General features: G+C 36.4%; 1 protein-coding gene across 2 annotated transcripts; it reads left to right on the forward strand.

The window, feature by feature from the left end:
- Nucleotides 1–7085: 7085 nt before the first annotated feature.
- On the forward strand, nt 7086–10330 carry LOC149165304 (pentatricopeptide repeat-containing protein At1g11290, chloroplastic-like). 2 transcript variants are annotated; one of them, XM_089432276.1, is made up of 2 exons: nt 7086–7923; nt 8093–10330. In XM_089432276.1, exons 1-2 carry the CDS (start codon nt 7890–7892, stop codon nt 10147–10149), a joined length of 2091 nt encoding a protein of 696 aa, XP_089288402.1. In that variant the 5' UTR covers nt 7086–7889; the 3' UTR covers nt 10150–10330. The 2 variants fall into 2 exon arrangements, with proteins under 2 accessions (XP_089288402.1, XP_089288401.1); XM_089432275.1 differs by lacking the exon at nt 7086–7923 and having other exon boundaries at nt 7934–9208; nt 9308–10330.
- The last annotated feature ends 2406 nt before the right edge of the window (nt 10331–12736 follow it).

A 12736-nucleotide genomic window follows, 5' to 3' on the forward strand; every position in this document is an offset into this window, starting at 1 on the left:
AACAACAACCTAGAAACTCACATGTTTGGTAGAAGAGAGAGAAATTCATCTTCCTTTTGCTTGAAAAGTATCTCCTTCTTCTTTGCTAGAGTTTTCTCCTTCTCCTTAGGTATTTATCTCTCCCTTTTCTTCTCCATCTATTGTAGATCGAACGTGCTTGCCTTATACTCCAAATGAGGTCGAGTTACTACCTTTATATAGTGGATTTTGGCTCCCAATTAGGCCGACTTGGTGGAGGGGGTCTAAATGACTCATTTTTCATAAAAATATTTTTTCTTTATTGATAGACAAATCCGAAGAAGGGTCTATTACGTGATGACATGGGCAAGGACTCTTGACATAAACCCTAGAAGCCTAGAAGCTTTGACCTAGAAATAAAATAATAAAGCATGAAACCCGTGCTAATAAATAATTTTTCTGTTATACATAAATTTTTCTTTTATTTCTTTTGACAAATACATTTAATTATGACTCAAATACAATTATGAAGACCGACACTAGTTACATTCTTCAACACTCCCAGTTAACTGGGGAGGTATTCATAATTACATATGTACATGGAAGATCTCAAAATGATGTGCTCTATGAAGAGTCACAGCACACGTAGTGCTATAGATTAAATACTTGACCAGGTATCTAATCAGGTGGGACTAAGGTGTGTTCCAAGCTTTAGCCACTCTAGGTACCATCAGGCTTTAGCTCTAAAACCAACTCAAGGATCTAGGTGTGTATCCAAGGTTGGAGCTCCAAGACCAACGCCACCCTCCCTACTTCGAGATCTAGACATCATCACAAGTCGGACAGATGTTCTCCAAAGCATCTTGTCGCCCCAACAAGCTTCATCTCTCCCCATAAAATAAATCAAATATGTCCATCAGTTCTATTATGCTTCAAAAATTCCAACCCTTTATGGAGAGATTAACCTGTACATTCACAATCCCAATTAGCAATAAACTTTCAAATATATATACAAGTTAACACAAACCTCTGGGATCTTCAAATATATTTATGTTGCTTAGGTCATCATCATATCAAACACATCTAGTCGGAGGCTTTACTTCTTCAAATTTTCCAACAACACCAAACTCATCCTCAACACTTCTTCCAAAAACATCTTGTTCACAACTTTATCAATCACGAATAACCATCAATATTACTTCAACTATTATCCAATTTCAAACGTCCTCATGGCCTTTTCATCAAATTGTTCACTTCTCTTCAAGCTCCCTCTCAACTAGGGAGATATACATTTTCCTTTATCCATGTAACTAGGAACGAGTCCATCAACAATTTTATTCTTCCAATCACGCATGCTCTTCCTTTTTGCATCAATAATTCATCGGAGAATTTAGACCTTCCAAAACTTCATCATTCCTTCACATGGCAACAAGATTATCTATTGAATTTTTTAGGTTCTCACAACTCCCTCTTTCGATCATGCTCACCATCATCATCAAATTATTATCGAATATGAGGTAAGAATTTTCATCTTCTTGAAGACTTTGTACCTGTAAACTTTCAACAAGTACAAACACAAATATATATGTACAAGAGCATGAAGTCAACTTTATCAATATAGGGTTAGCATGTCATTATAATAGGAGCATAATAAATCATATTTTAGACATTCAAGACCTAAACCTAGTTAGGTTTTATAATCAATCAAGAGTTACATCCATTAGACTTCTTGCAACAACATTTACTAGGGTTTCGTCACAAACCTTAGATCAAAACTAAATCATATCAATGGTCAAAAACATTATACTTCTAGGGTTTCATTATCATTCTTTAGAATATCAATCTCTACAACGGTTTTGTTACAAACCCTATATTTCATTAATAAAACTAAATCATGAATATCAACAATCAAGTTAGCATACTAGCATTTCATCTCTAGGGTTCCATTATTATTTCCTAGAAACTTATATCAGTCTCATACTAGAGTTTTATTGTAAATCCTAGATACAAACATCAAACTCCAAAATTAGATATACAACAGATTTTGACCAAGATATGCTTTCGATTATATGAAAGCATATACACTCAGAGATCCATTTCTAGGGTTTTCTGTATTGACTATTACAGGGGTTTTGTCATAAACTCTAATTTACCAAATCCTAAGAAAACTAGGGTATCAATAACAAACCTTAAAAGGATAGGGTTTTACCATAACATTACCAAAACCCCAAACATCAAGAGAGTAGGATTTCGACAATATATATAAACTTTAGCAATAAACCCTAATAAGATTAGGGTTTCATTATTAGCATACCCTAAGCATTGAAAGGCTAGGGTTTTATAGTGAACCCTAAAGGTTAGGGTTTCACCAAGTCAACAAGAGATAGTATGATAAGGGTAGATTCAATTTAAATATTAATCACCCTAACAAGAATCTTTGTGATTCAAAACCCTAGACATAAGAGAGTTAGTAATATAAAGCAAATGAGAATGAGAATGATCATACCTTTTTGTATGAAGAAAATCTTGCAACGTAATCTTGTAGTCTAAGACATATCTTGAGTTTTTATTTAACAAACCTTGTAGAGTTTCTTTAGCAACAAGCTTACTTTTATTATACAAGTCTTTCTTTGAAGTTTCCTCCATAATCCTTATGTATTTATGCAAGCTTTCCTTCTAAGGAAAATACAAAGAAAGGATTATGAGTGTAACACAAATAAATCTAAGTGTGTGGAGGAAATCAAACATGGAAGAGGAAACAAAGTACAATATACTTATATTTTGGTAAAATGGTGAAGGTTCCCTCTTAATCCAAATTTCTGAGGGATACCTACAACTTATCAAAACAATTCAAAAACTTCTAACAAGACATATTAGGTCTACAAACTCTAGAAATCAAAATAAAGAAAAAAACAACTTTACAAAACCTAAAACAGTAATCTAGAAGGATATGCAAGGAAAGACTTAATAATATAAGTCTTTGACTTCAGATTCCTCAACTTTGTTCTTCTTATGTGGAGCTTCATCAACAATTGTCGCTTGTTCTCTCTCTTTTCTTGTTCTTATTTCTAGGATTATCAGGACATTGATTCTTGTAATGTCCCATCTTATGACAATGATAACATTCTACTTTCGATAGGTCAATTTTCTTCTTTGGTCCCTTAAACTTCTTGTTTCCTCCCTTCTTCTTGTAGTGAGAAGAATAAGCATTTGAAGTGTTGTCCTCATCTTCTTCCTTCTTATTATTTTCTAATGAGATGCAAGCTTCTTCTTGACTACATGCATTCCAAATTTCTTCAAATGATGGTGTCCCTTTCCAATTGCTAATGCTTGATGCAAAGGAGCTCCATGATTTTGGTAGACCTAGTAGAGCAGTAATCAAAAGTTCTTTGTTTGGAATGATCTAATCAATGGCTTGGAGCTCATCTCTTATTCGTGAGATCCTCACAAAATATGAAGATACAATGTCATATTTTTTCATCTTCATTGTTCTTAGTTAATTCTTGAGACTAGCAATTTGTCCAATGTTTTTTATGGTGAATAGTTTGGAAAGAGCTTTATACATCCCTTTTGCAGTGTCTATATTGGATATATAGGGGATTAGGTTGTCTTTTACTCCATCTAAAATTAGATTCATAGCTAATAGGTTTGTCTCCTTATATGTTTTTTTTCTTGCATCATCTATGGGTTCCTTCACCTTTCCTTGAAAAAATTCCAATACTTTGTGTTTTGCAAGGATGAGATCCATCATTTTCTTCCATGCTCTATAGTTGGTCGCTCTTTCTAGCTTATTTTATATCTTCATTGAGGTTGACATAGACTTTATAATGTCTTCCTTATTTTATATAGATGATAGTATTTATTCTTATGATCTTCCTTGAAACCCTTTTCTTGACCCTTCTTTTCAATAAATCTTTAAGTTGTTTTTTTCCTTCCTTTTTCCTTAGCTTTGAAACCATGTTAGAAAATCAGAAAGGTAGAAAGATTGTCTTATATTGACAATTACTTGTGATATTATTTAATTATTATTAGCTTTCTTTATGTTCTTCTTTATCTTCTTCTCATCAAGCAACCATCAAATCAAAAGCATGAAGATCAATGACACTAGAAGTAGGCACTCATCCAAGGCTAATACCCCTATGAAGGCGAAAACCTAGTCAAACTCTTCCACTAGTAGATTCAAATCAAATTGAGATAAACCAAGACCTTTGGCTAGACCAAAAGACCTTCCTCACTCCACCAAGTCAGCCTTCGAAGATGATTGTGCAAACTTCGGTAGTCTCTTCTTGTGAACAAGCTTCAGCCCAGCAACAACATAGAATTTTGGCCCCCGACTTCCAGAATTTCAGCCCTATTGTAGATCTGAAATTTCGGCCCTCCAGCAACAACCTAGAAACTCACAGGTGTGGTAGAAGAGAGAGAAATTTGGCTTCCTTTTTCTTGACAAGTGTCCCTTTCTTCTTCATTGGGGTTTTCTCCTTCTCCTTAGGTATTTCACTCTTCTTTTTCCTCTCTAGCTAATGCAAATCAAACTTGCTTGTCTTATACTCTAAATGAGGTTGATTTGTTGCCTTTATATAGTGGATTCTGGCTCCCAATTAGGCCGACTTGTCTTCCTTAAGGCTGACTTGGCAAAGGAGGTCTAAATGACTCATTTTACATCAAAATAATTTATCTTTCTTGATAAACAAAGCCCAAGAAGGGTCTACTACATGATGACATGGACAAGGACTCTTGACATAAACCCTATAAGCCTACAATGGAAGATTTGACCTAGAAATAAAATAATAAAGCATGGAACTCATGCTAATAAATATTTTTTCTTCTAAAACTTTTTTTTTTTCTTTTGACAAATACATTTCATTATGACTCAAATACAATTATGAAGACCAACACTAGTTACATTCTTCAATAGGTGGGATGCCTTATTGTTTCTTATCTAAGTCTCTGTTCAACTCCCTCAATTCAAAAGGTTTGTTTATGTTTGCACAGGGTTTCAACGCCTTCCCTTTTGATCATTCCAGTGGGCATTGATTATCCTCTGCTAAATTATCTTTGTAGGACAATATTGTGTCTGAATGGGGTCAATTTGTTACCAATTTGTCTTTCAATGGTTTATATCTCTCTAAAGAAAAGGATGAGCTTGTTTGGGACTGGGACAACTCCTCGTGAATGATGACTGCTAAGAAAACATACATGGCTATTGCTACCTCTTCATGTCAGTGAGAGACACTTGGTGGCACTCCAAATTCTAGAAATGGAACCTTCCTGCAAAACTCAAAACCTTCTTAAGGTTAGTAATGAAGAACAAAATTCTATCGTGGGATAACTTGCAGAAAAGGGGTTTCCAAGGCCCCAATATTTGTGTTATATGCAAAGGAGAAGGGGAAAGTATAGATAATATTTTCCTCAAGTGCAGGATGGCTAAATTTTTATGGTCCAATGTTTTAGAAGTTATTTGGATTAAGATGTCAGATTGGTTTCCCTCCTTTGAGGATTGCCTTTTGTTTCCTTTTGTTCTGGTATACCAACAAGAAAAACTTATTTTCCCTTCCTATTTTCATTGCTTGGAAAATGTGGGGATTAAGGAACAATTTGATTTTTGAAAACAGGAAGCCAAATTTGTCTTTAGCCACTTCTAAAGTGGTTGAATTATGGCAGGAATATCCTCCCAAGGTCAAGGTTCTTCATAGGAGAAATGTAGTCAGCACAATGCTTAATCGTCAATATCTTGTTGCCTTCTTTGATGGTGCAGCTCAAGGACAAAAATGTGAAAGTGGCTTTATCATCATTCTTAGCAAAAATCGTGTTATTAAAGCTTGCCTCGGCTTTGGCTGAGTCTAAAATACCAAAGCAGGACTCTTGGTTGTCTGGGGTGTCATGCACATTGCAAATTCATTACACATCCAAAGGTTAACAATTGGTGGAGACTCCAAGTGCATAATTGATTGGCTTTCTCGCAAGACAGACTTGCAAGTCATGAACCTATCATACTAGAAATCCAAAGCTGAGAAGTTGGCCAGGGGGTTCCACTCATATCCTTCTTCCATGTTCACAGGGAATTTAACATCCAAGCAAACATTTTGTCGACACATGCCCTCAAATTTAGCCAGGGACCATTTTGATTGAAGAGAGGCTAAATGGAAGATGTTTGCACGCTGGTTTATATCAATTGTTCTAAGTTTTCTCTCCTTCTGCTATATGTTTTTTTATCTTTTTGCTTTGATAAAAGGTCTTTCTGTAAAATTCTCAGTGATACTTATGATATAGTCACCAAACAATTGTCTTTCCTATCAGTTGTTTGTATCAGTATGACAAAGTCTATTTTCTTTTTGTAAGTCCTTTTTCTTCGCAGCCTAGTCTGATGGTTGTAACGCTTTTTGTTGGAAGATTGTAGGCTTAGATGCAATGTTTTTTTATCAGCCTTTATTGAGCTCCGTAATGAACTTGGTTATTGTAAATATCTTTGATTCTCAAATGAATATCAAGATATTGTTCTTCCAAATAAAAAAAATAAAGAGAGAGAAAAAAAAGGATATTAGGATACACACTTCTTGAAAATCGAGGCTTAGTTCCAAATTTAAAAGATCTCTTTGATGCATTTCCATGAGACAAAGGCCAAAACACATCGAAAATCACATATTAAACAATCGTTGCAAACATTCTCTTTGAAATGTTACCGAAACCAATGTCACATGGTTCAAGTTCGAGTTCATGTTCGACAATAATTAGGTTTGTTTGAGTTCAATATTTTTGATGAGATTCAGATGAAATTCATCATTAGATTCGTGTATATATATATAGATATATATGAAATCAGAAAATAAAATAGTAAAAAATCAACTTAATAAACATAATAAAAAAATTATCATTACAAACATGGAAATTACAAACTTAAATTATAACATGAAATTATGAGTTTTGATATATAAACTTGATCAATAACTATAAAATTTAATGAAATTCTTAAAACATCACATATTTTTATTTTTTTTAATTCACCAAAATTCAAACTTCAAAATTAAAATTTAAAAAAACTTGTAACATAAGCCAAAACAATGCAACAAGGGCCAAAATAACTGCACGGAGGAAGTTTTGCAATTTGACATGAATGCCTTTTTAAAAAAACTACAAAACCTCACACGCCAACAATGAAATAACCAAAATAGCCGTTGAACCCTTTCAGAAATTCCCAACACAAGTGCCGACAATCAACTCCGCGCATCTGCATCCAACTGCAACATCCATGATTGAAAATACTATAGTAGTTTTAGTTTTGCCAACAATCAACTCCGCGCATCCGCATCCAACTGCAATATCCATGATTGAAAATACTATAGTAGTTTTAGTTGTGGTATTTGGATTTGATTTGCAGTAGTTTTAATATTCTTATCCATGTTCTGCAATAACTCTCTAAAATGTTGGTGTTGGAATTGATTGACAATAATCTAACCCGTGTTCTGCAACAGCTCCCTACAAAACCCTGCATTGTTCATCATTTGATAACTCAACACTGTACAATGATATCCCAATTCTGATCAAAATAGTTGTGATGCGTACTCCCCCAGTATTTTCCTGTACGAGAACAAATGAAGTCCGTTCACCATGAAGAAAATCAACCATTTTACTCTCAAGGGAATGCGACTCTTAAAACAAACCAATACAGTCAATACAAGGCATCATAACCTTATTCCCAGTGGCTCCATGCTGACATATAGCAACAAGCCTGTGAAAATACCAGCGCAGGTTTTTAGCTGTAGTAACTTCGATGAAATCAGTGAGCATGCTAAAGCTCTGTATAATCAAGGAAAATTTAAGGAGTTTATCGATATTCTGTGTAATGGGAGGCGATTCAAGGACGCAGTAGACACTCTGGTTATTCTCGAACAGCGAGGTGTCGGCTTGGATTCTCACATATATGAGCGTCTGTTATGGGATTGCATCCACGAGAGAGCATTGGCAGAGGTAAATATAGTCCGAACCTCCATGAACAAAAATGGGTTCGAACCAGGTGTTTTTTTAGGCAACAGACTCATTGATATGTATGTTAAGTTTGGGATTTTATGTGATGCACGCCAAGTGTTTGACAAAATGCTGATCAGAGATGTTTCTTCGTGGAATACTTTGCTAACAGGATATATCAAGTTGGGGTATTTTGAAGAGGCAGAGTATCTGTTCGAAGCAATGCCCGAGAGAGACGTTGTGTCGTGGAATGTGATGGCTGTGGGTTTTGCGAAATGTGGGAGACTAGAGGATGCACGCCAACTGTTTGACAAAATGCCTGAACGAGATGAGTTTACGTGGAACTCTATGATTTCCGCATACGCTCGCCATGGGTACAATCATGAGGCTTTAGATATATTTTTTGGAATGCGGCGAACTGGAATGAAGCTGACCAATTTCACTTTCGCCAGTGTTCTAAGTGCGTGTGCGAGCGAACGAGCTGTGGATCAGGGCCAATGGCTACATGGTTTGAGTTTTATAGCAGGGTTTGAGTCAAATCTTTTTGTATCCAGTGCTCTTGTTGACATGTATGCAAAATGTGGGAGATTAAAGAATGCACGTCGAGTGTTTGACAGAATGACGGAGCGAGACTGTGTATCATGGAACGCGATGATCACAGCGTATGCTTGCCATGGGTATGGTGAAGAGGTTTTGCATTTATTTTGGCAAATGAATCGTGCTGGTGTCAAGCCAAATGAATTTACCTTTGTGAGTCTCCTGGGTGGATGTAGCTGCGTATCAGCTGTTGAACAGGGAAAGCAGATCCATGCACACGTTATGAGAACTGGATTTGGATTTAATATTTTTGTTCAGAGTGCACTTGTTGATACCTATGCGAAATGTGGGAGAATAGAGGATGCACGACAACTGTTTGATAAAATGAGCGAGAAAGATCAGGTTTCATGGAATGGGATGATTTCAGGATATGCCCGGCATGGTTTTGGTGATGCTGCCTTGAAACTGTTTGGGGAAATGCAAGCCGCAGGTATGAGTCTAGATGAGTTTACATTCACGAGTGCTCTGGGTGCATGTGCTGTGTTGCCAGCAATGGAGGATGGTAAGAAGATTCATGGCCACATAATCAAAATGGGATTTGAATCAACGATATTTGTAGGTAATGGACTTATTCACATGTATAAAAAGAAAGGAAGTATGGAAGAGGCGAAGTCAGTCTTTTCTCAAATGCCACAAATAGATGAGGTTTCGTGGAATGCACTAATTGGAGGATATGTCCAAGATGGACAAGGTGAGGAATCTTTGAATTTATTTTCTCAAATGCAGCAGGCAGGTGAGAAACCGAATGATTTCACCTTTGCTAATGTTTTAAGGTCTTGTGCTTGCTTAGCATCTCTAGCACTTGGAAGGCAAATACATGGGAACGTTATTCAGATTGGTTTGGAGTCGAACATCTACGTTGGGAGTGCTCTGGTTGATATGTATGGGAAATGTGGGAGTTTGGACAATGCGTGCCAGGTGTTTGATATGATGTCTGAAAGAGACTTGGTGACATGGACTGCAATGATTTCAGGATATGCCCAGAATGGACATGGCAGGGAGGCCATCCAACTCTTTGAACAAATGCTACTAGCAGGCACAAAGCCAGATGAAGTCACCTTTATTGGTGTTCTGTCTGCTTGCAGTCATGCAGGCCTAGTAGATGAAGGCTGTTACTACTTTTATTCCATGAGCAAAGACCATCACATGAAACCCAAAGCCGATCACTTTGCCTGCATGATTGACCTTCTTGGTCGTGCTGGGCGCCTGGGTGAGGCTGGTGACTTAATTGACAAGCTGCCATTTAAACCTGATGCTACTATTTGGGGAGCATTGCTTAGTGCCTGCAGAGTTCATGGCAATTTACAGTTAGGAAAACGTGCAGCAGAATCCCTTATTAAATTGGAGCAGCAAAATGCTGCAACTTATGTTCAATTATCAAACATCTATGCTGCTGCTGGTAGGTGGGAGGATGTGGCAAGGGTTAGAAAAATGATGAAAGACCTGGGAGTGAAAAAAAAGCCTGGATGCAGTTGGATTGAGGTAAAAAATAAGGTGCACACATTTGTTGTTGGAGATAGATCACACCCACAAGTTAAGGAGATCTATGCACTATTGGAGGAGCTGTTAATGCAAATGAAGGTGGCAGGGTATGTACCAAACAAAAATTTAATGCTACTTGATGCTGACTGAAAGAATATGTAATCCCTCCACCGTGCTTCTACAGTGAGAAAATGGCAGATATGTTTAATGATTAATCTTATAAGCACATCTTCCAGGACACAACTTTGAGTTGTTAACAGCCTTTATATATGTGGCAGCTGTCACTCTTCCATCAAATTTGCCCTGAAGATTATTGGCTTTGAAATTGATATCAGTTATCTCAACTATTTCCACCGTAAGAAACGTGCCTTTGTCTGGAGAATTCCCTACAATACACAAGGGCTAGGCAGCAAAAAGGGAAACATTGGTGTAATTGATGTGGGTGATAAAGGGCTCAGTTTTCCAAATGAGGGCATCCAAGTTTCATATCCGACATTCTATACTGACAGGATTCCATGAGAACGGGATAAATGAGCTGGTGCACTACAATGGATCTAGACTAAATTCCCTTGTTACCCGAAAAGCAACAATAGCAAGGTTCTTCTTGTATGCTGTACCTTTCATGGTAGGGAGCAAGCTGTTATTTTGATTTGTTTTGGAACCCATGATATTATGGTTGGACTAGCTAAATAGTTTAATGTTTTGGGCATGCTTGTTTGAAGAAACTAACTGATTAGTTTTATCCATGATCAAACTGATATATATGTGAGCTTTCTAACATTCTGTTAGAGTTTATACCTTGATGCCTTACATTTTTTTGAACTGGAAGAAAATGCCGTGAGCATTCCCTCTTGCTCCTGAAAGAGCATTTTAGTTTCATTGTGTTATAGATATTTAGATATTCGTATTATCATAGCTTATCTCATTTGTCTGAATTTATAACTGCCATTTCTGTGGCAAAATAGAATTTGTAATTTCCACTTTATAATCGGAGTGTACCCTACAGAAAGGGCAGTTACATCGAAGATGCGAATCACATGTGGTAGTTATTTTCTCTATTTAAAGGCATTCACTTTTAATGTAAGGCATGTATGAACCAACAGAATCAAATCCCTTCACTGAATGATGGTTCTGTTGTTCAATAAAGGCATCTGTTTTAATGTAAGGCATATGTGAACCAACAAAATCAAATCGCTTCACTGAATGATGTTATTTACATCAATTACGTCATTTTGGACAGGCCTGGTGAAGATGCTGACTTGATGAGAATAAATGTTGACGCCAAGCTCTCCTACAACTTTCAGGCAATGTTATTGGAACCGAACAGGTGATCAAACCAGAAAACCCTCTAAACTGGGAACCAGTTAAAAACTGGTCAATCAAAAACACATAAAATATTCAAATTTTAAAGAAAAACCTATATATTCATGTGTATCCATATGAATCCAAACCATTTATACATAAATAATCAAAAGTTTTCATTTATATAACATCTAAGGGTGCACATAACAAAATTAGCATCGAGTGAAATCCATCTGAACTTAAAATACATCAACAAACAGACTCTAGATGGCCTCCAACATCCAAAAAAATCACGCTACAACAAATACCTACATATCATCAAAATCAATACCTATATTGGGGTCTTCATCATCAATATCACTCTCTAAGCATTAAAATAAGATAGAAAAGACATAGCATGTCAAGTTAAGATTTTGTTTGAGGGATGCGTACATTTTTAGTAGGGTCATGATAGAGGAGTTCGACAACCAATGCCACTAGCATCAACGTACATAGAGGGTTTGATGCTCTTGATTAAATACTAGTTTCGTACCCTTGTAAAACACAAAATCCAATGGAAACGATGTGATCCCCCGAACCCTGAAATCTTGAAAAATTTGTCATGTTTGTTGGATTTTGAGTGAGATCTAAAATTATATTTTCTCCATGTGAAATCAATGAGGTTGGAACCACTTTTAAATATCCCGAGTTATTTCATGGTAATGTTAAAAATTTAAGAAAATGATGAAAATGAAAGATAAAGGAGAATGTCACTTTTACTTTAAGAATTTAATATTACCATGAATTGCATAGCAATACTAGGGGTATAGACTTGAAGATTAGGTTGCCCCATTCAAATATTCTTGTTTTTTATAATAATAAAAATGCATTTGGAACAGTTTTGGTCAAATTGTACAAAACCAGTTGGTTCAGTGAAAAAAGATCGGTTTGGTACCGAACTGGCCAGTTCCATTACAAAATTGGTCGGTGTGGTATTGAACCAACCATTTCCGGTTCCAAACCTTGAACCGAACCAGTTTGACCCCCAAAGTAGTTGGACTGGTCAATTCCACTGGTTCCGATAACACTGCTTTCAAGTGAAGATCTCATAGTTCTCTATTGGAGATGATGTTGAAGCACATACATGACAAAGAAAAATCAAGCTAGCCTTTCAAATGTAGAGCATTTTGTTAGCTTTTGAGTTGCTTGGAAAGTGTTTACACCATGCTTAGGGTGATTCATGAGATTTGGGGTACATGGTGTTTGTTCAACCCTTGGATGGTTTGTGATGAATTTGCACATAGGAGATGGTTTGTGATGGACTTTCACATTGGAGATGGCTTACTCAGTGGTTGTTTGACTTTAGTTGGGTGTTTGCTTGGTATTCTTCCCCAAGGTGTTGGAGTTCTCTTTTAGCGTGGGTGACATCCTTCTTGGTGGCCACATGGAGATGGTT

Source organism: Pinus tabuliformis, chromosome 5_1 (assembly GCF_031772625.1).
Source record: "Pinus tabuliformis cultivar Carrire ecotype Pingquan chromosome 5_1, CPIR1, whole genome shotgun sequence".
In the NCBI taxonomy this organism is placed as follows: Eukaryota; Viridiplantae; Streptophyta; class Pinopsida; order Pinales; family Pinaceae; genus Pinus; species Pinus tabuliformis.